This window comes from Canis lupus, chromosome 8 (assembly GCF_048164855.1).
Source record: "Canis lupus baileyi chromosome 8, mCanLup2.hap1, whole genome shotgun sequence".
Lineage (NCBI taxonomy): Eukaryota > Metazoa > Chordata > Mammalia > Carnivora > Canidae > Canis > Canis lupus.
Window position 1 is genome coordinate 51,711,238 of NC_132845.1, and position 27,011 is coordinate 51,738,248.

General features: G+C 43.9%; 2 protein-coding genes and 1 long non-coding RNA gene across 4 annotated transcripts in view; all 3 read right to left on the reverse strand.

Annotated features, from left to right (window-relative positions):
- Nucleotides 1-2,020: 2,020 nt before the first annotated feature.
- Nucleotides 2,021-6,302, reverse strand: LOC140638510 (uncharacterized). The gene is made up of 2 exons (XR_012035539.1): nucleotides 4,511-6,302; nucleotides 2,021-3,317 (listed from the first exon to the last, which is right to left on the reverse strand). It is a non-coding gene; the product is annotated as an uncharacterized lncRNA (long non-coding RNA).
- A 209-nt stretch (nucleotides 6,303-6,511) lies between these two features.
- COQ7 (coenzyme Q7, hydroxylase) lies at nucleotides 6,512-23,905 on the reverse strand. Of its 2 annotated transcripts, none has more exons than XM_072835948.1 (6): nucleotides 23,736-23,895; nucleotides 19,569-19,747; nucleotides 17,156-17,270; nucleotides 16,051-16,190; nucleotides 15,328-15,396; nucleotides 6,512-7,492 (listed from the first exon to the last, which is right to left on the reverse strand). In XM_072835948.1, the coding sequence occupies exons 1-6, from the start codon at nucleotides 23,806-23,808 to the stop codon at nucleotides 7,436-7,438; spliced, it is 633 nt and encodes a 210-aa protein (XP_072692049.1). In that variant the 5' UTR covers nucleotides 23,809-23,895; the 3' UTR covers nucleotides 6,512-7,435. The 2 variants fall into 2 exon arrangements, with proteins under 2 accessions (XP_072692049.1, XP_072692048.1); XM_072835947.1 differs by lacking the exon at nucleotides 6,512-7,492 and adding an exon at nucleotides 14,700-14,912 and having other exon boundaries at nucleotides 23,736-23,905.
- Nucleotides 19,569-27,011, reverse strand: part of TMC7 (transmembrane channel like 7) — a 62,320-nt gene continuing 54,877 nt past the window's right edge. The window contains exon 17 of the transcript XR_012035538.1: nucleotides 19,569-19,747. The gene's annotated coding sequence lies outside the window, so the exon portion shown is untranslated. The remainder of the gene's footprint in view (nucleotides 19,748-27,011) is intronic.

Here is a 27,011-nt window from a genome sequence, read left to right on the forward strand (position 1 = left end):
CAGCCCTGGAAAAAGAAAAACAAACGAGGTATACAGAGATAGTACGATGTTGTATATACCAGGAATTTAAGAAATTATTTCAAGGGTATCTTTGATAATATGTCCCTTTTCACCATCCCCGCTGCCTCTGGAACCTCCCCATCCCATCCCCAGGCTGCAAGGGATGGAAAGAACGAACAGGCCGCTCACTTTCTCCGAGACCTTTGACAACGTCATATTTTGGGATGTTTTCATCAATTGAGTTTGGAATACTCTCACCGGTTTGAGCCATCACAAATGTAGATGTCATTTTTTTAAGATTTTATTTATATATCTGACAGAGAGAGAGATAGGGAGAGAGACAAGGAGCAGAGGGAGCGGCAGAGGGAGAGGGAGAAGCAGACTCCCCGTTGAGCAGGAGCCTGATACTGGGCTCGATCCCAGGACCCTGAGATCATGAACTGCGTCAAAGGCAGAGGCTTCACCGACTGAGCCACCCAGGAGCTCCGTAGATGTGATTTCTAAGTCCTTGAGAGTTAGCTTTGTTAGTGATCTCTGCCTCCTGGCCCTGGAGCTCTGGAGCAGCTTCGTAAACCATCCCCAACCCCGGGTGCTGGAGGGCTGGTGGGCAAGGATGCCCCTCTGTGCCGGCAGCCGCCCTGTCCAGCTCTCGAATGGCCACACGAGGCTGTCCCAGCCTCAGCAGCATCCTGTTTGCTGCCCTGCGCTCTGGCCATTAGCTTGACAAAATGCCAAGATGCCTTTGTGTACCTTTCACCTGAACACAGAGATCCTTCGCTTCTGTTCCTTTGTGAAAAGTGCATTGTGGGGAAAGAAGGAGCGAATTTGGCTGTCTTTTTATAGCCCCTCTCCAAAGGTCAGGCTTTCTTCTGCAGCTGGAAGTGGCCCACGACATACTGTGTGAATAAAAGGGATGGATTATCAGCCCTGCCTTCATGTCAGGGCTGTGCTGAGCACTTAATTTACCTCCCTTTTCTTTGGCAAAGCCACCTGGGGCTCAATTTCATGTGTTTAATTTCTGACCCTGCATGAGGGGCCCCGAGCCCCAGGGACCCCAGTTCTTTAGGCAGCCTTAAACAATACTTACCTTGTTCATCTGGGATGCCCAACCTGGACCACATCTGGTATGAAGTGAATGTTCATTTTGTATCACTAAAAACCCAAACCCCCAACTAGGCACAGTTTGCTGTAACCACATTGAGGGACCAAGAGCCAGGTATCCAGATGTGTTCAGAGTTATTTTAACAGAATAGTCCTCTTCCCGCTGTGCGGCTCTTGTTCACTTGGCAGCTACCTGTGTGGATCACTGACAATTGACTCAAGCATCCACTGATTCAACACACACTTACTGACCACCTACTATGTGTCATATTCTGTTCTAGGTGCTTAGAACACTCAGTAAATAAAACAAAGGGCTCAGCCCTCACTGAGCTGATATTTGAAGCCTCCTACATTATGGTCCGGACCATAGACTTTATTGTCCAAACTCATGCTTGAGAGGGAAAACAGGTGCTATGGATTAAGTGAGTTGTATGATAGGCATGGACCAGGACTGTCCCAGGCAAACCACAGGTGAGGCGTACGGGGCTCTAAGGCCTTGCCTGGCAAAGGACACAGCTCAACTGTTAGGTGCTTCTCTAATGGAAAGAGCATGAGCTTTGGAGGGAAGTAGCAATGGATTGGAGGCCCAGCTCAGGGACTTAACTGTGTCACTGACTCTACATCTTTTCCTTCTGAGTTCCAGCTTCCCTCTCCTGGATGATAACACTTCAGTGAAATAACACACAGAGAGCATCTATCCCACACCTGGCACATAGTAAGGGCTTAACAAATATTGGTTTCCTATCCTCAACTCAGTGCCAACTCCTCCAACACACACACACACACACACGTTTACTAGATTTGTTAACTGTTCTTTAATATCTAAAGCAATTTGCTTGGATCTCCAAAAAAAATAAATATTCATCAAATATGAATATAAATATAAATGAAGTTTCTACTGGATGAAAAGAGAATGAGATCAGTGAGAAAGTCATAATAATTACCTTTGTTTATTGAGGATTTACTGTAAAGGCTACGTCGTTTTTATGTTCATTGTGTTTCATAATCCTTACAATCTCTGAGAACCCAGGCATGTTTCCATCAACCCATTTTAGAGATAATGAGAGCAAGGCCTAGATCAGGGGTTACAAATGTTTTTTGCAAAGGGCCAATAGGTAAATAATTTAGGTTCGATAGGCCATACAGATTCTGTTGTAGGTATTAAAGTCTGTCTTTCTCAGTGGAAATCAGCCAGAGACATGTAAATGAAGGACAGGACTGTTTTTCAGTAAAAACTGATTTACCATAACAGCTAGATTTGGGGGCTCCTGGGTGGCTCAGTGGTCTCCAAGACTTACTATAATGGGAGTAAACTAAGATGCAGAACAGAGTATATAAGAATAGCTCAAATCTCAGCTAAACCACTTCACTAGCCTGATGAGGTGGTGGGCCAGGGAATTATGGCCAGGGAGCTAAATCTAGCTGTTTTTGTTTTATTTTAGATTTTATTTGTTTGCTCATGAGAGACACACACACAGAGACGCAGAGACACAGGCAGAGGGAGAAGCAGGCTCCCTGTGGGAAGCCCAATGCGGGACTTGATCCCAGGACCCCGGGATCACGACCTGAGCCAAAGACAGACGCTCAACTACGGAGTCACTCCGGCACCCCTGTCTCCCCCAATTTCTAAGACGCTTTCTTAGGAGTCCCACCTAAGAACTTCTCCTTATATTTTACTGGCCTAAATGTAGTCATGGGCACATCCCATTGCCATGTGGAGGGAGACAATGCTGGCTGCATAGAGCCCAAGGTGGAGACTGTGGCATCAGGTAAGAGATGACGGTGGCCAATACTTGTGAAGAGGTGATGGGCATGCGGGTAAAATGACACGGGTTTGAATTTTTTAAAACCTGAATACAACTCCCAAATCTCTCCATCTTTGTTCATGGTTGCTTAGAAATCAATATCAGGGCAGCCCGGGTGGCTCAGTGGTTTGGCGCCGTCTTCAGCCCAGGGCGTGATCCTGGAGTCCCAGGATCGAGTCCCGTGTCGAGCTCCCTGCATGGAGCCTGCTTCTCCCTCTGCCTGTGTTTCTGCCTCTCTCTTTCCCTCTCTCTCTCTCTCTCTGTGTCTCTCATGAATGAATAAATAAAACCTTTTTAAAAAGAAAGAAAAAGAGTAGTGATAAGGGACATTAAAAAAAAAAAAAAAAGAAATCAATACCAAAAGTAGAGTCCGTGGTAAAGTGATTTACTCCTTCTCTCATCTCTGCTCATCTAGAATAAAAAGAAGGAAAGGGAGAAGGGGGAGAAAAGGTTTCCTGCTGTTGGGTTCCCACCTTGGAGAACAGACAACTCCCCGCCCCACCTCACCCAAGATGATTTAACAGTCTGAGTGTCTCCCCTGGGTTCCCACAGAAATGGGTAGACAAACACGATGCCCCACAGACCTCCAAGGAGCCAGGGGTGACTGGTCCAAACTGTCCCTCCTTGCCATGGCTGTCAGGTTTCCTTCCATCAGAGGGGGATAAAGTATAAAGGGACTCTCAGGAGGAGGGATGCTCAGGATGGGTATTTTTTTCCTTCTTTCTGGAGCTGTCCTCTGCCCCCCACCCATCTTTCTTCTACTCTGGGCCCTGTTTTGACTAATGGGATTTTATGGAATAACTGCAAATAATTTTTCTTCTGGCACTATCTCACCCTCCTACAAACACTAAACATTGGGACGCCTGGGTGGCTCAATGGTTGAGCATCTGGCTTTGGCTCAGGACGTGATCCTGGAGTCACAGGATCGAGTCTCACATCAGGCTCCCTGCATGGAGCCTGCTTCTCTCTCTGCCTGTGTCTGCCTCTCTTTCTGTATCTCTCGTGAATAAATAAATAATCTTAAAAAAAAACAAAAACCTAAACATTGGTAGCAACCTCCGTCCTGCCACCTGAAGTAATATGGAATTACAAAATATACTTTGTGTCCATGCACTTTGATCAATACCAGTGACTTTCTGTTTTCCGATTCCACATATAAAAGTTCTTCATCTACCTCACATATGACCACAGTCCTCCTGAACTCAGAATGAAATCATTTCAAAATGTTGTGAGTCTTAAAGGAATGGGGGGGGGGGGGTGGGCAGGAATGGTGATTCTGATGGAAGCCATCTCTATCCGCCAAAGATACATATTTGAAAGCAATCCAGAAAGGTTAAAATGACAGATCTTAAGATTAATTCAATGCTGAGAGTGAGGCTAAAGATAGAGTCGAGGATGGATTTGGCCTCTAGTGGAGTCAACGGCGTGGATCTTTCAATCCCCAGGGGCTGGCACTCTATCTGGTACAGGGCAGATGTTAAATAAGTGTTTGTAAATGAAAAAGAAAACCCTCTCATCCCCACACCAACCACTTGCCTTGATTTGATTTCCTTACTTCTTCCTATATTTTGATAGTTTTCCTAGTCATTCAGCCAGAAACTCACCACTGACTCATCTTTCCTTTGGGTCCTGTCCTTGTCGAGGCTCTCCAGAGAAACAGAATCAAGACAATCTACATTTATAGAAAAAGAGACTCACGTGAGTGGGGAGGCTGTTAGAGTCCCAAGATGTATACAGTCAGCAGGCTGGAGACGCAGGAGAGCCAATGGTAATAGCTCCAGTCTGCAAAAGACCAAAGAGCTGACGTTTCAGCTGAAGTACTGAGTCAGGAAAGGACCAGGGTGCCAGTCCAGCAGTCTGGCAGAAGGAATTGCCTCCTACTTTCCAGAAAATCACACTTTATGTTCTATCCAGGCCTTCAACTGATTAGAGGAGGTCCACTCCCCACCACCCGCCCTCCCCAATTAGAAGAGCAATCTGCTCTACTCAGTCTACCGATTCAGATGTTAACCTCAACCAAAAACACCCTCACAGAGACACCCAGCATCTGGCCAAATGCCTGAGCACCCTGTGGCCCAGTCAACTGAACACACAAAATTCCTTTCTAAGTAGCCAGTAAGTCCTGCTCTTCTTCTGGAGCAGGTCTTAATGTAGTCAGAGTCCTAGCAGGAAAGGGGGGCACACTCAAAAGGAGATAATAAAGACAATAAAGGGGGTTTATGATGGGGCTATTCGGAAAGACAAGGTCAGGATGAAAGAAAATTAAAGGGCAGCCTGGGTGGCTCAGCGGTTTAGTGCCATCTTCAGCCCAGGGCCTGATCCTGGAGTTCTAGGATCGAGTCCCAGGTTGGACTCCCTGTGTGGAGCCTGCTTCTCCCTCTGCCTGTGTCTCTGCTTCTCTCTCTGTGTCTCTCATGAATAAATAAATTTTTAAAAATCTTAAAAAAAAAAAAAGAAAAGAAAGAAACTTAAACTTGAGGTCTGATGAACCCCTCAGGGTCTGCTACAGTGGGAAGCCACTGTGACCTCTGGGCCTAGTGAAACAGGCAGAAAGGATGTGCCAGGTACTGTAAAAAGTACTTGACACGTATGACCTCTAAAAAAACCCCAACAGTTTTATTGAGATATAACTCACATATCACACAATTCACCGATCGAAGGTGACAATTCAATGGCTTCTATTCTGTTCACACAGTTGTGCGACCATCCTCACAGTTTTAGAACATTTTAATTATCCCCAAAAGAACCCTGAACCCCTTAGCTGTCACCTTCTTCCCCAAGACCTGCTTCCCAACCCTAGGCAATAATCACTAATCCAATTTCTGTCTCTAGAGATTTGCCTATTCTGGACATTTCCTGTAAATGGAATAATAATTTGTGGTTCTTTGTGATTGGCTTCTTCCACTTAGCACATGTTTTTCAGGTTCATCCCTGACAACCTGGGGCAATCATTTCACAGGTGGAGAAAGGTAAGGACATCCCCTGGAGACCACGGTGAGTGGCTGACAAGGAGAAATGTGGCCTGAATGGAGAAAAATAAGTCTAGAGATGGGGAGTCGGGGTGTATGGGCTGTGGATTCTGGGAAAGCAAAGTTTTTCTCTCTTCTGCAGAAGCTAGAGGAAGAGATCCTTATCTTTCTTGTAGGTGGAGGAGTGTTAGGAGGTGATGCATGGAAGTGCTGCCCTAACTCTGCTGCCACACAGGAGGAGAGCCACGGGGGGAGGAGGGGTGTCATTGTGAGCCTAATATCGACACTGTGGAAAGCAGAAAGACTGAGTGGGGAACCTGTATTTGGTTTGAGCTCCTGGATCAAACCATACCTGAAGAAAACATCTGGTTTTTCATTTAGCAGAACTAATATTTTCTATCATAGCAAAGTAGAGATGTTTTATGTCTCTTCTAAATGCTATAAAAAAGGATTGTGAGGGACGGCTGGGTGGCTCAGTGGTTGACCATATGCCTTTGGCTCAGGTCATGATCCTGGGGTCCTGGGATTGAGTCTTGCATTGAGCTCCCTGCAGGGAGCCTGCTCCTCCCTCTGCCTATGTCTCTGCATCTCTCTGTGTGTCTCTCATGAATAAATTAATAAAATCTTTTTAAAAAATTAAAATAAAATTGTTTTATTCTGCAGCACCTAGGATAATATACTCCCTTAAAACCAAAAAAATTGAGATAATTATTCTTTTAGTGACCTTGTCTTACTTAAACATAAATACATACACAGAGCATCAGGAAGCAAGTGCAACAGGTGGCATCTCCTCACAATTCTTTTATAGATTCAATAAAGCCAGTTGGAAGCTAAGCATGGAAAATACTACACAAAGACTGCTCTCCACACCCCCCCCATCCCTCCCCATCCCCCAGCAGAACTGAGAGCACTGCTCTTCCCCATTGTTTCCAACCCATGAAGACAACTTGGTCTGGAACATGTTTCCAGCTGTCATGGTACTGAATGGACTGGAGAAAACTGGAACAAGTCACATTTTAGGAGAAAACAGTGCAGGAAGGGAGTAGAACAGAATGGAAATCCTGAATCAGCCACCCCCCCCCAAATAAAATATAAAGCAGGGGAAAGCATCCATTTGGGGACAGATTTTAAAATGAAGCCCTTATGGCATGAAACCACTGATTCTTAACCAGGTCTGCCCATCAGAACCCCATGTGAATTTTTAAAATATATTCATCCCTCAAGCCAGCCATGTAGCTTCTTGTTCAGTAGGAGCAGATTTTTTTTTCTTCTTTTAATCTCAGGAGTTGATTCTGATGCACATGCCCAGGTAAGCATTCCAGGAATAAGAATTAGAAAATTCTGCATAACCCTAGAAACATAATTGACATTTTAAAAAATGAAGAGAGTATCATAAAGGGAAATTCTCAAAAAACCAAACACAGTGGCAATAAAGGAAAAGCGTTTTGAGGAAGAAGAGTTGAGGCACAGCTGCAGGTTACATGTTTGCCAGGCTCACGCGGGGTTAAGGAAGCAGATGGACGAGAGGGTTGAAGGTCCCTCTTTCCCAACGTCATACTTTCATCCAGATATTTCTGTAGAGGCTGCTTTTAGGCAAGAGGCTTGAGCAATGGAAACCTGTGTAAGGTAAAAGGACCCACAGTGATCACTGGGCTGAAGCAAACAGGCTCAGCAGGCGACCCACCTCCAAATACCTATAGGCCCCACCTGACCAATGGGCCACTTAGGACTAGGTGCAAGTACCAAAGAAGAACTCAGTGTGTCTCCATCCGTTCTCACGTCCCCCCACCCCTGCTAACTACAGCCCCCCGGGCCCCCCTCCTTGCAGACAGCCTCTCCTCTGCTGTCCAGCCACTGCTCCCTTACAGTGAACCTCTGTCTCCTGTGTTCTGCCTCAGGTGCCATCTCTCCCCTCCTGCTCTTCCATCCTCCACTCAGCACGGTTCCCCTTACAGTTTCTAGGTCTATTCACATTGACAGCAGGAGGATTGTCTGTCATTACTTGTGATTACTGGCGTCAATTCATTTGGTTTCATTTTATGAGTTCATATGTGTTTTGCTTTTTTTTTTTTTTTTTTTTTTTTTGCTAAAATTAGTTTATCAAACATTAACTCGGGGCCAGTGAGGTGTGGGGACAGGCCTTGCCTTACACAGCATCATGCCACGATGGAGAGATGGTAGGAAAGCAGGGAACGACCCTCAATGATAGAATCCAAGAGAGATAAGATAAGTGAGTGTGTGGGATGACATCACTTATGAGATAAATGGCTTAGGAGGGTAAATGGCCTTCATCAGAAAAAGTGCCCATCATGTGAGCCAGAAGAAGGTGTGCGAGCAAGTTGTGTCCAGGGAGCAGGGTGAAATAATGAATCAATACTCAGTGCAGGCCCCTGGGCACTGCGGGATGCTTGGGGCTGGTTTCTCCGCGTGGTACCCCTCGGCAGGGGTTGATCTCCCTCCCCTGTGTTTTCCTGTCTCCCTTTCCTAAGAAGGAAAATGCATCCTTCCTGAGAAGGATGCTCTCAGGTCCCTGGGCCCACACCCACTGGCACATGTATGTGCTGCCCTCCGCCTCTTGCATGGCGCCAACGTGCCAATCCATTCTGCTCTGGGAGCGGGGATGGGGAGGGGGGATTATTGGGGATCGTCAAAACGCGTAGCAGAGGCCTCGCCTTGCTCCCCAGGCGCTGTCCCTGGGACCCTCTGGACGTGACTTAGCAGCCAGCTCTGCGGGCCAGACTCGGACCTCGGGGCGCGGGCGCCCCCTGGTGGCGGAAGGCGGGCGCCGCCGAGTCCGCGACCTTCCTTTGCCCTTGGCGCGCCCGCGGCCTGGCTGCCGACGCGCTCCGGGTCAGAGCTGCCGCCTGTCTGTCACCGCCCCGCATGGCTGACATCCCGGGAGACCGAGTGGGAGGAAGCACGTCCCCGAAGGCCAGAGGCGCCTTTTCAACCTTTGCAAACGTGTTCGGTCGGAAAGGCCTTTTTGTGATCTGGCAAGAGCCAGAAAAGACCAGTTTTAAGGAAAGGTTTCTTTTGTTCCCTCGGTGGGGAAAGGTCATGTTTTCTTCTGCTCAGATCATCAGATCAAGAAGGAGGCCTCCTTTTAAGGCGGCCCTGGAGTGAGGATCCAGTCCATATCATGTTCTCGAAAGAGTATTGAACCCCTCCGAAAGGGGTAAGAAGGAGAAGGCCGAGAGGTCTCTCCTGAAATTCCAGAATCTGTATTCAAATGTGGTCCCCGGAAGCATTAGATGTCCCCAAATTTTGTGTTACTAATGACCGAATTGTCCACTGATAAAGGAAGAGAGGACATTAGAGTCCAAGTGGCCTGGTGGTAAAGTTCAAGGGCATCCGGCTCCTGCAGACTGGGTTTCCACCTCCTTCTTCCCTAAAGGGGGCAAGGGGAGCTGGTGCCCCCAGGGGTGGGGGGCGGTGGGGGAATGGAGTGGGTGAGGCAGAGCAGTACTGCTGGGTGGGAGCCAGGCAGCGTCCAGGTGGTGGCGGTGGGTCAGCTGTGAAATGGAAGAGTGTTGCCGCCAACCAGGGGCACGCCGTGCATCTACCCATGTTGTCCTGGAACGATGGCCAATAAGGCACCAAAGAAAAACACAGATTGCAGATCAAAGATGCACAGTATTATTCCAAGTGAGGAGCGATCCGAACCCAAAAGTGTCCATGTATGGATAAAAGATTCGAGTGTCTGGAGAGGTACACGATGAATTATTAACAGTGGTTACTTTTAGGGATACGTTTGGAAGCAGTGCCTTGTGTTTTGGTTTTTGGGTTTTGCTTTGTTTCTTTTCTTTTGGAGATTTTATTTATTTGAGAGAGTGGGAGACCACAAAGGGAGAGGGAGAAGCAGACTTGACAGTGAGTAGGGAGCCCGATGTGGGGCTCGATCCCAGGATCCTGGGATCCTGACCCAAGCCCAAAGGCAGATGCTTAACTGACTGAGAGCCACCCAGGAGCCCCTGTGCATTTTTTTTTTTTAACCTATATGTCATTTTTATAGTGTTTCATCTCGAGGCAACTATTTCTTTGGGAAGTGAAGGGGGGAAAAGAAAGAAATCCATGTAATGTCTTATGTGACAGATTGCTAATAGCTGATCACAAAGTAAGGCAGCTGCTGGTCACAGTTTCCTGAAAAGCAACAGCAGTCTACAGAGAGACCTACTTGTCACTCTAAATACCCTTTAGCACTAATTCGCCATGGGAATGTGTGCATTATTTTTTTTACCAAAAAAAAGTTTTCACTTCTTAAAAACAGGGCAATTTAACTTTGTATTTTGTTCCAACAAAAATTTACGGAGTGTCAGACACTGTGCTAAGCTCTGAAGGTATGGAAATGACCAAGACGGTCTCTGCCGTCCAAAAGTTCATGGTCCAGTTCAGCTTCTTGCACTAATGTGCTTCCAAATCACCTGGAGGTGTTGGGTATTGGTTAATTATTGCCACATAACAAATCACCCCAAAACTCAGCAGCTGAAAACAGCAAACATTTATCATCGAAAGTAGTTGCTGAGAGTCAGGAACCAAGGAGTGGACAGCTGGGTGATCCTGGCTCTGGGTGTCTCATGAGGTTGCAGGCAGGATGTCGCCCAGGACTACATCATCTGAAGGTAGGACTGGGGCTGAAAGATTCACTTCCACGATGGTGCACATCATGGCTACTGGCAGGCGGCCTCAGCTCTTGGCCCTGTGACCCTCTCCACAGATTAACTGCTTGAGTGTTCTCACCACATGGCAGCTGGCTTTTCCTAGACTGAGTGATCTTGGAGAGAAAGGTAAAAGCTGCAACCTCTTTTATGACCAGGCAGCCTTGGCAGTCACACTCCATCGTTTCCACCATTTGTGAGAAACAAGTCACTAAGCACAGCCTACACTTGAGGCAAGGGCCATTAGGCTCCACTGAACAGAAGAGTATCCAGGAATTTGTGGACATAGTCTAAAACCACCACATCTTGTTAAAATGCAGATTCTGATTCAGAAGGTCTGGGGAGGAGCTCCAAATTCTGCATTTCTAACATGCTGCCAGGAGATACCACTGCTGTTGGTCTATGGACCACACTTTGAGTAGCAAGGGAATCGTATCTCAGGTTGCCTCTTTGGAACTATGCTGCTTGCCAGAATAACATCCTTTGTCCTCCTGGCATCATCTTTGGATGGTGTCCAATTTTAAAATCACATTTTCCCTGAAAGGTCAGAGCAGTAAAGTAAGGGAAAGACAAGATTACCTTGTTAATACTCGAGGACAAGCTGTAATAGAATTAAAAACAACCACAGGGGGATTTGGAAGATCTCTCTGGTCTTGTTCTGGAAGCTCTCAGAAGCACAAAACATCAGCCATCAATTCTGAACGGGGTGCTAAACAAACAGCAACAAATCTGGACTTTTAATAGGTATTGTACAAAATATCTTTATATGACTAAGATTCCTGACTGCAATACTTAAAAATTAGCTTTGACATGGGAGGCCAAGATGCAGCATCAGCATCTCAGAAGATCAAGGCTTCTGCATGCTTTGCTGACTTGAAGGGTGGCATGTTAAAAGAAATCATTTCCCCACTCAATAGAGGGGATTGAAATTTGCTCTCATTTACAGCAAAAAACTATAAATCCTGTATTTTTTATTGCATTTCTTCACATACCATAAAATTCGCCATTTTCAAGTGTTTGATTCAATGTTTTTTTTTTTTTTCACTATTGTCACAAGGTTCTGTAACCATCACCACCAGCTAATTCTAGAACATTCATTACCCCAAATTCTAGAAACTATCTATTAGCAGCTACTCCCCATTGCCCCCCATTCCTTACAACCTAGGCACCCACTAGTCTATCTCTATGGATTTGCCTCTTCTGGACATTTCATATACATGGAATCATACAACATGTGGCCTTTTGTCTGGCTTCCTTCACTTAGCTTTTCTTTTTAATTGTAGTAAACTATACATAACATTTATCATGTAACCATTTTTATGTGTAGAGGTCAGTGGCCTAAAGTACATTCACATCGTTGGGCAACCATCACCATCTTTCTCCAGCATTTTCATTTTCGCATTCTGCAACTTTGTGCCCGAATATCATGTTTTTAAGGTTTATCAATATTGTAGCACGTTCAGTAGTACTTCATTCCTTTTTTTTTTATACACTACTTCATTCCTTTTTACAACCAAATAATATTCCAAGGTATAGATATGCTACATTTTGCTTATCTACAAATCAGGTGATAGACATTTTGATTGTTTCCACCTTTCGGCTATTAGGAATAACATTGCTGTGAGCATTCATGTAGATGTATTTGAACTCAGGTATTCATTTCTTCAGGATTTATACCTAGAGTTACTGTATCATATGGTAACTGTATTTAATGAGGATCCAGTTCCTCTATACCCTTGCCAATAGGTCATTTTCTACGTTTTGAGTAGTAATTGTGGGTTGTTATCTCACTGTGGTTTTCCCTAAGGACTAATGATTTGGGGCATCTTTTCAAATGCTTATTGGCCATGTGTACATCTTTTGTGAAGACAGGTCTATTCACATCCTTTGACTATTTTTAATGGGGCTATTTGTCTTATTGTTGAGTTGTAAGAGTTCTTTATATACTCTAAGTACAAATCCCTTATCAGATCTATGATTTGCAAACATTCTCTCCCATTCTGTGGGCTATGTTTCACCTTCTTGAAGAGCACAAAAGTTCCTATTCTGATTAAGTCCTATCTATCTAAGCTTTTTTCTTTTGTTACTTGTACGTTTGGTGTCAAATCTAGGAAACTGGTCTAATCCAAGGTCACACAGACTCACCCTACGTCTTCTAAGAGTTTTAGAGTTTTAGCATTACCATTTGTATTTTTAATCTGTTTGAGTTAATTTTTGTATATGCTGTGAAATAAGGGTCCAAACTCATTCTTTTGCATGTGGATACCCAGCCTGGTTTTTGTTGTTTTCTTTTTAAATCAGCAAGAAGCACAGAGAATGGCCTTTCTTTGGTTTCTTGGTAGCATGTTTTGCTTTTGTTTTTTTTTTTTTTTTTTTTTTTTTTGTGTGTGTGTGTGTGTGTTTTTTCTTCTTGGCTGGAAGATTTTGAGTTTTATAGCAAACCATACTCTATAGATCTAGAACCCAGGGGCCCAGCCTGACTTGGTAGCATCTTTTCAATAAATAAATCTCTACTGAATTTTGTGGAGAAGCACATGGAGTAGTCTTGAATTGCTAGTTATGTGAAAATGACTTCTAACAAGGGAGAGCTATTTCTTCATCCAATCCCACTGATGACTATTTATGTGCCAGTGATTAAAATGATTCCTGACCTATACAGCTTACAGTCTTGCAGGGAGAAACAAACAAAAACCAAGTAAGTACAGTATATAATATGCCAGAAGTTGATGAGCATTATGGGGAGAAAAAAAAATGGAAGAGTTGAACAAGTGGGATGAAGCATGCAGTGGGATAGGGTTTGCAATTTTGAAAGAGGTGGTCAGGGTAGGCCTCCTTTAAAGAGGTGACATGAGACAAAAGTTTGAGAGTTGGTGAGGGATTTGTCCATGTGGCTATTTGCAGGCAGAGGGAATAGCCATTGCAAATGCCCTGAGACAGGAGCTTGCTTGGTGTTTTGAGAAATGGCAAGGAGGCCAGCATGGCTGGAGCACATTGAGGAAAAGGGGAAGGGGTCAGAGGGCCAAATCACACAGGTTCTTAGAAACCATTTTAGGGACTTTGACTCTGATGCTGAGGGAACTGGGAAAAGTCATTGGGGGTTTCTGAGCTGAGCAGGAACATGGCCTGGCATACAGTTCAAAGGATCACTGTGGCTGTGGGTGGAGAATGAATTGTGGGAGGACAGGGTAAGGCAGGAAGAATAGTAAGGAGGCTTCTAAAATAATCCAGGTAAGATGAGGGTGGCAGCTCCTGAGGCAGTGAAAAGGCTTTGGCAGAGCCTGTAGGATGTCCGGGCAGACTGGATGGAGGTGTGATTTAGGTAGGTGTCAAAGGTGAGTCTAGAGATTTTAGCCTGAGGACCAGAAGGATGGAGCTGCTATTAACTGTGATAAGGAACGCAGCTGGGTCATTGGGATGGAGGTGGGGGAGGAGTTCAGATGGGGCACGTGGAGCTTGAGGGTCTCTCTGACTTCCAAGTGGAAGAGCTGGGTAGACAGTTGGATATTTGGAAATAAGAAAGCTGGGCTGAAAAGGGAATGGTAGGGAATGAGCCACAAGGCAGGATGGGATACCAAGACAAAGAGGACAGACAAAACTGGGCCATGCAAGACACCCTGGCACCCTCTGGTAAGGAGAAATCTAGAAGAGAGGAAGAGCAGCTAAGGAGGCCGCTGGAAATAACGGCAGTTTTCTATTTAACTAATGGATTTGACAGTCTTGCTTTGTTGATCTTCAACACCCTCATGTTTGAAATTACCTTTGGTTAGGAGTGAAATCAAATTTTCTTTCTTAAAGATTTCTCTTATTTCTGGGACACCTGGGTGGCTCAGTCAGTTGAACATCCAACTCTTGCTTTTGGCTCAGGTTATGATCTTAGGGTCGTGATATCAAGCCCCTCGCCATGCTCTGTGTTCAGCAGGGAGTCTGCTTCGAGATTCTCTCCTGCACTCATGCGTGTGCATTCCCATCCCCTCCAAAATAAATAAATAAATCTAAAAAAAAATTCCCATTATTTTCTTAATGATTCATTCTTAATGTTTTACAAAATAATGGACTATGGAACAAACAAGGAAGAGCTTCATTTGTTTTAACTGGAATAAACCCGGTGAGCGGTCAGCCTTCTAGCAGAAGGCAGTACAGGGGAAAAAAAAAAAAAAAACACTAGACAGTTTTACTAATGAAAAAAAAAGCTCCTGCAGTTTATTAACAAGTTTCATATAACAATAATTGCACATTTCCTTTTCTGCCAGTGCCATTTGTTAAATCACTGTCATCTTTTGTAGACAGGGGAAAATGGACATACTTTAAAATCTTTCTGATAAATATATCGCCATGCTGCATCCGGCCTGGATAAGGTTCTTCAAAATGGTGTATGCTGGAGCCTGTTAAAAATGATAATAAGCAAACAAAAGAAACATGTTCTACGTTCACTTGTAGCAGGAAGACATGGCCTGGTATGGCAAGGCTGGAACTCTCTGGATAAGACTTAAGATCTAACAATGTCTTTTAATTCATCAGGTTGGGGTGGTTTCATGACTGTCAGAGCATTTGAATCATTTGGTTTCTGGTCAGGAAGGGGAAGGAAGCTGCTAGTGGAAATGATGAAGGAAGAAGCAAGAAACAAGATCCCAGCTGGGAGCAACACATTGGCCTGCTTTTTTGTCAAAGCACTGTTTTAGTTTGCTTTCTTTGGTGGTTACAATGAAATCTACTTCTCAAGACACAAAAACCTCTCACCCCTCTTCCAAATAAGGTGCCCAGAGTCCCACAAGCAAATAGTAAAGGGAGGTCTCCTACCAGTTGTGCGTCATGTTCAAGGCCTATGTCATGGTGCTCTAGCTCTTCATCCCGAAATTTCCTTATCACCTGGTTAAATACAAAGAAATCAAAGCAAGTCAGGATCCAACTTTCCTGCTGTCCTATCTCCTCCTGGAGGTTAAATCCTCATACTACCATCTAAGACAGGGGTAGGCAACCTTTCTCTATGAAGGGCCGGAGATCAACGCTTCAAGCTCCACAGGCAGTATGGTCCCCTTCACACCTACTTAACTCTGCTAGGGACAGCAGCCACGGACATCTAAACGGGCAGGTGTGGCTATGTTCCAATAAAACAATTTACAGAAATAGGTGGTCTGCCCCAGGCCAGGATTTACCAATCCCTAATTTAGACTTAAAAAAAATTAAACAGTTCCCTTATTTGCTATAGAACATCATCTGAAGATACCTATTATTTCATTTATTTATTCTGAGGGTTTTGTGCTCACATTTGTTCAGAATCTTTCAGTGATCCAGAAGTGGAGAATATAGATGTGGGCTCCGGAGACATAGCTTCTGGTCCCAGCTCTCCCTGAGCATGTGACCAGGGCCCACGGCTTTGGCTTTCTGTGCTTGCTACCTTTAGAATGAGGTGCTCTCCTAGGTTTCTAAGGCCTGTCATTCCCTACTTTTCTATTTTTTTTCCTCCTTACCAAGTTGCCCTTTTCTCCCTTGGCAGCCCCTTTCCAGAGTATATTCAAATACCTGAAGAAGCTCCTCGTATTTTTCAGGATCCTTCTCCATCAGCGTCCTGATCTGGTTGTTATAGTGATGTGCTATGGACTCTTCCACAGCCACAGTGCAGGCCATTGCTCCCTCTTTCCCAAGCAGGGCAGTTCCTGCACCTGGAATTGTCAAATCCAGAGCAGAAAGGGATGGGACTGAGACCACACTGGTGAGGAGAGATCATGTCAGGTCAGAGTTAGTCGAGCTCAGTACTCCAGGCTCTGGGGCTGGGTAATTCCCTGTTGTTAGGGCTGTCCTGGGCATTGGAGGACATTAGCAGCACCCCTGGCCTCTACCCACTGGATGCCAGTAGCAGCCCTGATTGTGACAGCCAAAAATGTCTCTAGACACTGCCATCTATGCTTAGGAGCAACCTGCCCAGTGAAAACCGGTTTTAGGTGGTACTAGGTCACACTGTTAAATCCCGAATCACATAGTAAGAATGCTATTCTCTTTTCAAGGCTCTTTTGAACCCTCTCATTATAGCAAGAAGAAAGTCTTCATTTGGGGTATGTCTTTGATTCTTTTCTAACATTTAGTCTTCTCCTTTTTTTTTTTTTTTTTTTTTTTTTTTAAGATTTTATTTATCTATTCATGAAAGAGAGAGAGAGCAGGGAGCCTGATGAAGAACTTGATCCCGGGACTCCAGGATCATGCCCTCGTCCAAAGGCAGGCAGGCACTAAACCACTGAACCACCCAGGGATCCCCAGTCTTCTCCCTTTTTAAGAGTGAGCTGATCTCAAGCTTAGAACCTTTGTCAGAGAACATCACCTGGATACAGCTGAATTGCTCTTGTTTTTTTCCTTCTCTGTTGTATTTGCTTTTATCGCACCTTCTATTTATAAAAGTACTGATTCAAATACATAAATATTTAAGTAAATTTAAGTAAAATAAAAAAAAAAGAAAGTAAGTAAAATTAAGTAAATTTAAGTCCCCCAAAAAAGTCCATTTGACTTTTAAAAATGTTAAGGAAATAAAAGGGTGGTTAAGAGGACACATAAAGAATTACGAAATCGGTACTTTACCGATTTAATCACTGCCAGATCCCTAAACTCATGTAAGCTCTTCTGGACAGACACATACCCAGTGCAAACCCCACCACGTTCCAAAAGGGCATCAGAATCGTCGGCCGCACCCTGAATGCAACCATCAACTCGTTGAACTTTTTCAAGTGGTCCTTTTCTTGATCCCACATTTTCTGTAAGAAACATAACAATAAAGACATGCAAGCATCACATAGAGGTCACCGGCTACATACCAAGGAGAAGCTACATGCCCTAAGTCAGGAAAAGGAAGCAATGTGGAAATGTAATGAAAAATGAGAACTGCTATTTCCCCCTCTCCCCTTGAATTCTTGAGGGAAAAAGCAAAACATCAACTGAAAAGCATCGTGGATACAGAGGGTGCCAACAAACCAAGAGAAGAGCCTGTTCCCTCAATTCCAGATAAGTGGGCCATGAACCATGGCTCCAGCAGTTCTTGGACCCGCATAGCCTATTCAAGGACAAAGTCCACAATTAATGAGAAATGAGGTGTTCAGCCCATTCCAAAATCAGGAGGGCAGCATATCACCTATTGTGTCATTTCCCTCTAGACTGCTAGAATAGAAGTATCATTTATATCAAAGGAAAAAGGGAATTTACCCCAAAGATTCAGATGCAATGAAACGCCGGGACACCTGCACCCCGATGTTTATAGCAGCAATGTCCACAATAGCCAAACTGTGGAAGGAGCCTCGGTGTCCATCGAAAGATGAATGGATAAAGAAGATGTGGTTTATGTATACAATGGAATATTACTCAGCCATTAGAAACGACAAATACCCACCATTTGCTTCAACGTGGATGGAACTGGAAAGTATTATGCTGAGTGAAGTAAGTCAATCGGAGAAGGACAAACATTGTATGTTCTCATTCATTTGGGGAATATAGATAATAGTGAAAGGGAATAGAGGGGAAGGGAGAAGAAATGGGTAGGAAATATCAGAAAGGGAGACAGAACATAAAGACTCCTAACTCTGGGAAACGAACTAGGGGTGATGGAAGGGGAGGAGGGCGGGGGGTGGGGGTGAATGGGTGACGGGCACTGAGGGGGGCACTTGACGGGATGAGCACTGGGTGTTATTCTGTATGTTGGTAAATTGAACACCAATAAAAAATAAATTTATTATTAAAAAAACAAAGGAAAAAGGGAGAATGATAAAAGAGTTAACATATGGCACTTCTTTTTTTTTTTAAGATTTTATTTATTTATTCATGAGAGACACACAGAGAGAGAGAGAGAGAGAGAGAGGCAGAGACACACGCAGAGGGAGAAGCAGGCTCCATGCAGGGAGCCCGACATGGGACTCGATCCTGGGACTCCAGGATCACGCCCTGGGCTGAAGGCAGGGGTTAAACCTCTGAGCCATCCAGGGATCCCCCAAATTACAGCACTTTTTAAGTGCCAGGCACTCGCTATCAAATAGCTTTACGAAGGCAATTCACTTAATCTGCACAAACTATTATTATTATCCCCATTATACAGATAAAGTGAGGCACAGAGAGATTAGGCAACTTGCCCAAGAACTCAGAGCAGGCAATTTAACTCGTGCTGTCTATTACATGCCAGACATGGTGTTGGTTGCCCTATGACTGCCACCTTATTTATTCCTCACCCAAACCCAATGAGGTAGGTGTTATCAGCTCATTTCACAGATATGGAAATGGAGACCCAGAGAGGTCATAGAACCTCCTCAAGGTCACACAGGTAGGTGGAAGAAAGCTGGAACGTGAACCCGGGTCTTTGTGACAACAAAGCCCAGGCCCCTCTCTCTGCCTCTCATTATAAAATATAAAATATTGGGGATCACCCGCCTTCAGCCCAGGGTGTGATCCTGGAGACCCGGGATCGAGTCCTGCATTGGGCTCCCTGCAAGGAGCCTGCTTCTCCCTCTGCCTGTCTCTCATGAATAAATAAATTTTAAAAATCTTTAAATATATATATAAAATATCCCCACTGGGGACAGGATCACCACCTCTCAGCAACTGGTGCTTTCACCAATGCAATTATTCTCAACCCTTTTTTACTGCCCATTCCATGATGTAATTTTAATACTTCAGGTATACTATATATCTGTTTGTGTACTGTATGTCTGTGCTTTACACATAAAAAGGATACTTTTTTTTAAAGATTTTATTTATTCATTTATTCACAAGAGACACACAGAGAGAGGCAGAGACATAGGCAGAGGGACACAGGCTCCTTATGGGGAGCCTGATGTGGGACTCGATCCCAGGACCCCGGGATCACAATCTGAGCCACCCAGGTGCCATACACATAAAAAGAATAATATATTTTTCACTGGCTCCACTGCCCACCCTAAAATAACCAATTTTTGCTCTCCCTTGCAAATGTATGACCTCATGTGATTCATGGCTTGAAGGCTTCTGGACCCCCCTGCTGTTCAGTAAGACTAGGCCAGTGGGTGGGTGGGTGGAGATAATGAAGTACCCACCTGAATGACTGGCCCGACACTTGTCCGACCCAGGACAGCCATCTGTCCTGCATAGATTCGGTTTGCTCCATATTCACCTGCATGATCCACCCGGATTATTCGATCCACAGCTGCCCGATTGACATTGTCTAAGGTCATTCCTGAACTGTAAAACCTGACACCAATTCTTCTTCCATACGCTGCAACACAAATGTTTTTATTCTTTATTACTCCTGAGTAAAACAGATGTTTCCTTTTATAGGCAGAAGAAAGAGGCGCCTTAGAACAAAGGTCACAGATGAGTTCCCCGTGGGTAGGGTATGCTCATAAATGTATTCTGTTTAATCTGCAGTGTTCTTTTGCTTTTTTGCTTTTTTTTTTTTTTAAGTAGGCTCCAAGCCCAATGCGGGGCTTGAATTCACAACCGTAAGATCAAGAGTCCCATGCTCTAATGACTGAGCTAGCCAGGCACGCTCCCGCCCATCTTTTTTTTTTTTTTTAATTTTTATTTATTTATGATAGTCACACAGAGAGAGAGAGAGAGAGAGAGGGAGAGACACAGGCAGAGGGAGAAGCAGGCTCCATGCACCGGGAGCCCGATATGGGATTTGATCCCGGGTCTCCAGGATCGCGCCCTGGGCCAAAGGCAGGCGCCAAACCGCTGTGCCACCCAGGGATCCCTATCTTTTTTTTTTAATGAATTAGTTACCAACACTTAAAGCATAGATTTTACCTAAACATCTGGATTTCTGGCTTCACATTAATCACAGAAAGATCTGGAAATACTGAACCTGTCTTTTCACCAGGCAGCTAACGTGGCAGCAAGGCACGTGGCCTCTAGATGAACAATTCACTTCCCTACCCGGCCTACTTTGTTCCTGACCCTGGCTGCACAAAACCTCCTGAGGAGCTTTCAAAACCATGGGTGTTGTTCCCCAATTAATCTCAGGGTGGATTTTTATAAAAGCTCTGGACAAATCTTTTCTGCATCAAGGTTGAGAACCACAGATTTAAGTCCTCTCAAAACACCCATGGGCATGGGATTTGGAAAATGTGCCCTGGGGCTTAGGATTGATCTTGTTATGGTATACTATCAGTTCAATGAAATTCTTGTCTTTGAAATGTAAATTATTCAGGACAGATTAAATTTAGTCTTTAAAAAAAAAATCTCCTAGTAGTGACACCTTCAATGTGTTCTCTGAGCCTTACATTAAGGTACCCCCCAAATTTTTTACCTTAGAGTTTTACAAGTTTAGGTGTATAACGTGTTATCAGCTCATTTTGCAGTTATGAAAGTGGAGACCCAGGGAGGCCAGTAAGTTTGTAATGTGAACTGTGATGTGTGTTGGTATCATCTTGAGATGTGTTCCAAGGCTCTTATGTATGCCTACCATATCGTTAATACATACTTCTTTTCATTTAGGCTAACATCAACACCCTGAAAATGTGCAGAAAACCTCACTTTGAGTACATCTGTAGGGTTTTCATTAAAAGGCTTGAGTACTTTGGACAAAAAGTGATGGGGTAGGCCAGATAAAATTTGGGGTGATTCTTCATTTGAACTTTTTTGACCAGGTGGGGTTTTAAATGCCTCATTAAACAAAGGAGCATGACATGGGGGTCTGAAGCATGGTGACCCAGCTTTGATCCCCTCTTCCATATAACCTGCTCCATCTCACTGAGCACATCTGACTCACGAAACTGGATGAAACCTGGGAAGTAGACATCAACAACTGGATGGAGTCCAAATGCTGCTAGGTATAATGCACCACTCAGATCTATGCCATCAGACAGCAGGTCACTGTGGTTAATGCCCATGTTTTTATATGGAGAACAATTTGACACATTTGATGAAATCAAGGTAGCTGTCCCAAGTTGTTGCCTCTAAGTCCAAGAACTGGTGCTCCCATTAATTTGACCTCCTTGCAGAAACATGACTGCTAGGAATTAAAACTGAAAATGATGAGCTGGCCCTATTCCTCAAGATAATCTTGTTCGCCTTTTCTTTCATTTGTTACTCCTATCTAAAAACATATTAATGGGAAGGAACTTTAAGACAAGCCAATACTCATTAAAAAAAAAAAAAAACCAAAAACACATTTAATGAGAAATAGCAAGGGACTGAGTACACAGGATGAGTTCAAACACACAGCTGACTTCTGATGGACAGCACTATATTTCTGTTAAAAACATACTAAACAGGGGGATCCCTGGGTGGCTCAGTGGTTTAGCACCTGCCTTTGGCCCAGGGCGCGATCCTGGAGTCCCGAGATCGAGTCCCACGTTGGGCTCCTGGCGTGGAGCCTGCCTCTCCCTCTGCCTGTGTCTCTGCCTCTCTCTCTTTCTATGTCTATCATAAATAAATAAAATCTTCAAAAAAAAAAAAAAACCATACTAAATAGTTCCCTAGCACTGCACCACTTTCCCAGATTCAGGCACCTAATAGATGATGTTTTGTGGGGTGTGTGGAAGATTGGGTATTGAAATATTTGCCATTTCTACCTTTTCACAATCTCTACAAGGTATCTTTAAAAATTATGGGATGGTTGGTGCACCTGGCTGGTTCAGTTGGTAGAGCATGTGACTCTTGATCTCAGGGTTGTTGGTTCAAACCCCATGTTGGGGGTAGAGATTACCGAAAAAGAAAAATCAAGGAAGGGAGAAGGGAAGGAACAGAGGGAGAGAGGGGTAGGAAGGAAAGAAAGAAAAGAAAAGATGTTTTCTGTCTTTAACACTAACCTTGGGCAAATCAGAATCACCATTTCTTATATATAAAATTGGCAATAATCATCAGGTTATTTCCTTCCTAAGGAGACATACAATAGTAACACCTTTCTTACTGAGTTATAACGATAAAATGAGATACAGGAAGCAAAGTAACTTTATAAATGAAAAACAGGGACTCTTATTCTGTTACGCTCACTGGCTCAACAAAAGAACGTTAAAAGTCACGTTTAACAATCCTGAGTTTTGCCTGCATTGTCACACATCTTAAAATTGAGTAAAAATAAAGTTGGGGCTCAGTGCTAAAAGCTCTCAAATGCATTATATCATGTTAGTGCCTTCCCAAAGGGTGAAACACCTAACAATGATGGTACCTAGATTTTGAGCGGTATATCGGAAGATATTAAGTGATTTACGAACATGCATTAAATACACCCATGTAGTAAGAGTTACTTTCTTCTAAATTCCTTTGCAATCTTTTTGATTTCATCAAACAGAATGTCTCAGTTTACAAATACCTTCTTAATACTTGTTTCCAGAGCATTTATTTTTTTTGATTACTCTGTTAGGGGCAGGCAATACTGGTTTTCCGTCTTTACCATAAGGATTCCGTTTCCATGATATTACTGAATTTGAAAACGGAACACCGTCGTAGAAAAAGCACATCTAGTAATCAAAAGTACAAATGGTATTGCTAAAAGGCAAAAAAAGAAAAAAAATCCTTGGGGGGTGGGGGTGACTGGGTGACGGGCACTGAGGGGGGCACTTGACGGGATGAGCACTGGGTGTTATTCTGTATGTTGGCAAATTGAACACCAATAAAAAATAAATTTACAAAAAAATAAATAAATAAAATCTTAAAAAAAAAATCTTTAGGTGGTACACACATGATTTAAATTTGAGAAAAAGACCTCACAACAATTTTCTGGGGCAGCTCTAATGGAAAAAAAAAAAAAAAAGGTTGGAGAAGGACTGGAGATCCTAACCCATCTCCCTAATCCGAATTCTAAGCTTCCTCCACCCCCCTGGTGCTTCTCTAGCTTTAGAGAGCAAACAAGTCATTCGAGGGTCTTGTTAAAATGCAGACAAGGGGACCCCGTAGGTCAGGGGTGCGACCTTTGAACCTACGCTTCTACCAAGCCCACGCCGCCGGCCGCACGACCGCAACGCGGACTCTGCACTTTCCAGGTCGCCACCTGTCCTCCGCCCGGAACGCCGACCGCCACTGCAGGGACCGCCCAGCACAGGTGCACAATGACGTCATCGCCCAACGCGCCGCCCAAGCGTCCCGGCGGAACGCCACGCCCCTCCCGCCCCGCCTATCAGCGCCCTCAGGTTCACGCCTCCGTCGCAGCCGGATGACGTTGACGAACGTCGGCCCCCGTGACCTCTTCGGCCCAGGACACCGACGAATTCCCTGGCCCGCCGATTTCCCGCGCATCCGCGTCCGCGCTCCTCTTTTACCTGTGAGAGGCCGCAGGGTGCCCGCGCGCAGCCGCCACAGGGAGCGGACCGCCGCCCGCGCGGCGCAGCTCATTGTTGCGACAAGGTAACCGCTCCCCGGCGCGGAGCGGGCGAAACGTGTGTTGAGCGCAGACTGATGACGCACAGCAGGCGTCAGAGCGACACTGCCCCCCAGTTGCACCGGTGGGAACGCCCCCTAGGCCGCTACTTCCATTTGATTGGTTGGAAAGGGCAAGTGAGAAGACGGTATTGGATGCGACCACCATCAATCACTCAGGACCACGACGATTGTGTAAGAGACTTGGGTTGCTAGGGAGATGAGGATGCTACATGGCTCTTCCCAAGATCCTGCCCCGGTGTAAATTCTGGGGGAAAAGGATCACGAAGGGATTCTTTATTGGCGCAGCCACTGTATTTTTTTTCCATTACTAACATGGAAGGAGAGTTTCCTCTATGTATCCTACATCGACTTTAAAATAGCAGAAATTTTAAAAAGTAGAAATTGCGGAATGAAATTAAATTCACCACATGGTCAGTAGTGTCCGTGGTGGGGCTAACAGCCGATTTAAATTTTGTCGTTTTCTCTAGTTTTAGGATTCGTACAGAGAACATTGATTTTTTGTTTGTTTTCGCTTTATTCTTGGTATGCATCCGTATCGGTGCAGATGGTTTGGGGCGGTATGCAGGGTAATGGAGAGGAGATCCAGCGACGCGGATCCTAACGTGAATACCCAGTGCGTGCGTGTAGGCTCATCACCTCTAACACATGTGCCATTCTGGTGGAGGATATAGAGAATGGGGGTGGCCATGCATGTGTGGGGGCCAAGAGCGTACCGGCATCTCTACCTTCCTCTCAATTTTGCTGTGATTCTAAAACTAACGAAAAAGTCCTATGAAAATATTTTTATTGGATATTTAAAAAATAACACAAATCCCATGATACAACAGCCCTACTTACTTTAAGGGATCTATCTAATAGGAATAATTTTTCAAATGTAGGATATATGAGAAGGGAAAAAAAATCAAAGATGCATACCTGGGAGGATATATAACAAAGCATTTAATATTGGTAACTTTAAAAGGTTGGGATTGTGAGAAGGGGGCTTTCACTTTCTGCTTTACACCCTTGGATTATATATTTTTTCCAAGTTACTATAAAACATTTAATATATACTATAAAATAATTGAGGTGCTAGTTGCTTTCAAACTACTCTAACAAACTACAATAATTTTATTTATTTATTTGTTTATTTATTTTAACAAACTACAATAATTTTAAATTATGGTGAATTATAGTTTCTTAAACCTAAATTCTTAGTGAAAGTGAGGATGATATAACATTCTCACTTTATACTGAGAGTATAAACCTCTCAAAGGCCTTCAAATGTTTTTTTTTTTTTCAAATGTTCTTTCTAAACCTTTGTTGTAATCTCACTTCTAGGTCTCTGCTCCTAAGAAGAAAAAAAAGTTAATAAAAATTTATAGAAGTCACAGTTATTGTCAGGAAAATTTGAAAACAAAATGTTAAGCAGCAAAGGAATGTTAAAAATTATGACCCATCTGGATATTATATTATGTAGCCAATTGAAATGCTTATAAAGAACTTTTGAAAAACACAGTAAGTGAAAAAGAAATGAGAATACCAACATTTTTTTCTTTCTTTTCATCCCATCCTCCCTCCCTCTGTGATATCTTAAAAAGAATTTGGGAATAGGGTGCCTGGGTGGCTCAGTCAGTTAAGCAGCTGCCTTCGGCTCAGGTCATGATCTCAGGGTCCTGGGATTGAGCCCCAGTCTAACTCCCTTAAGTGGGTAGTCTGCTTCTCCCCCCACCCCCACCATTCATGTGGTCTCTCTATCTCTCTAATTAAAAAAAAAAAACCCAACAAGTATTTTTATAATGAGAAAACAAAATTTCACAAAGAAAAAGCATATTAGTCCCTAACTCCATTCTCAAAAATAAAAGTAAATATATGTTTTATTTTCCATTTAAAGATAAGGAAATTTTATCTGAGAAAGGTGAAGACACCTGTACAAAATTATACAATTAAGTAGCAAAGCCATGCCAGGTCCCAACCACCCTATGTATTGGAGAGAAAATACACCAGATGGAATTTACTAATAAAGTCATACCGTATGTAAAGAAGACACATTCAGAAGTCCTATCTTCCCAGGGATTAGACCTTGCAGCTCCACTCTGGCAAAACCCATACCTTTTTCCATCATTATTTACTCATGAGTAGCTGCAATCACATATTGCCACTTAAGAGTTAATGCAAACTAAAAACTTGCCTAATTGACTTCTGCTTTTCACTGGGATGAGAATATTTTGTGATTTCAAGAATATGGAATCCTGCTTTGATAGAGAACAAGAACCTGTTCTTTAGGAGAAAAAGGCAGAACAGAGAAATAGAGACATGCTTGCAGGGACTTTTAAGATTCCAGCTCCTCGAGTTTGTAACAGGATGATGGATGGGGATCAGTGTTGGTGAGCTGAACCAAGTATCTAGCCTAGCAAGGAGCTAACCCTTGGGGCACCTGGGTGGCTCAGTGGTTGAGCATCTGCCTTCAGCTCAGGTCGTGATCCTGGGGCCCTTGGATCGAGTCCTGCATTGGGCTCCCTGCATGGAGCCTGATTCTCCCTCTGCCTGTGTCTCTGCCTCTCGCTGTGTCTCTCATGAATAAATAAAATCTTAAAAAAAAAAAAGGAGCTAACCCTTATGGAAGTATACCCTGATACGGTGGAATGCTGTGTAGCTATTAAAAAGAATGAAGTGACTATTTATATGGAAAGATCTTTAAGATGCTATAAGAAAAAAAAAAAAGAGAAGCTCAAAAATATATACTTCATATATTCAACCACATACATGGATCTATTTGAATATGTATTATAATTTTCTGGGAGAATAAACATTAGCAGTGGCTCCCTCTAAGGAGATAGGGGGTGGGAAGGGGAGTGCTTGAAATAATTTATATCTTTTCTCTCTTTTTTTTTAAAGATTTTATTTATTTATTCATGAGAGACAGAAAGGCAGAGACATAGGCAGAAGGAGAAGCAGGCTCCCTGCAGGGAGCCCGATGAGGGATTTGATCCCAGGACCCCAGGATCATGACAGGAGCCAAAGGCAGATGTTCAACCACTGAGCCACCCAGGCGCCCCAACCTATGTCTTTTTAGTATAAAACACACATAGACTCCTCCTTGGAGTCAAGGAGTCTTAAAAGCACTCATCTGGTGATTGCATTAAATAGTTCTGTGATTTTAGGAAGAGGCAAAG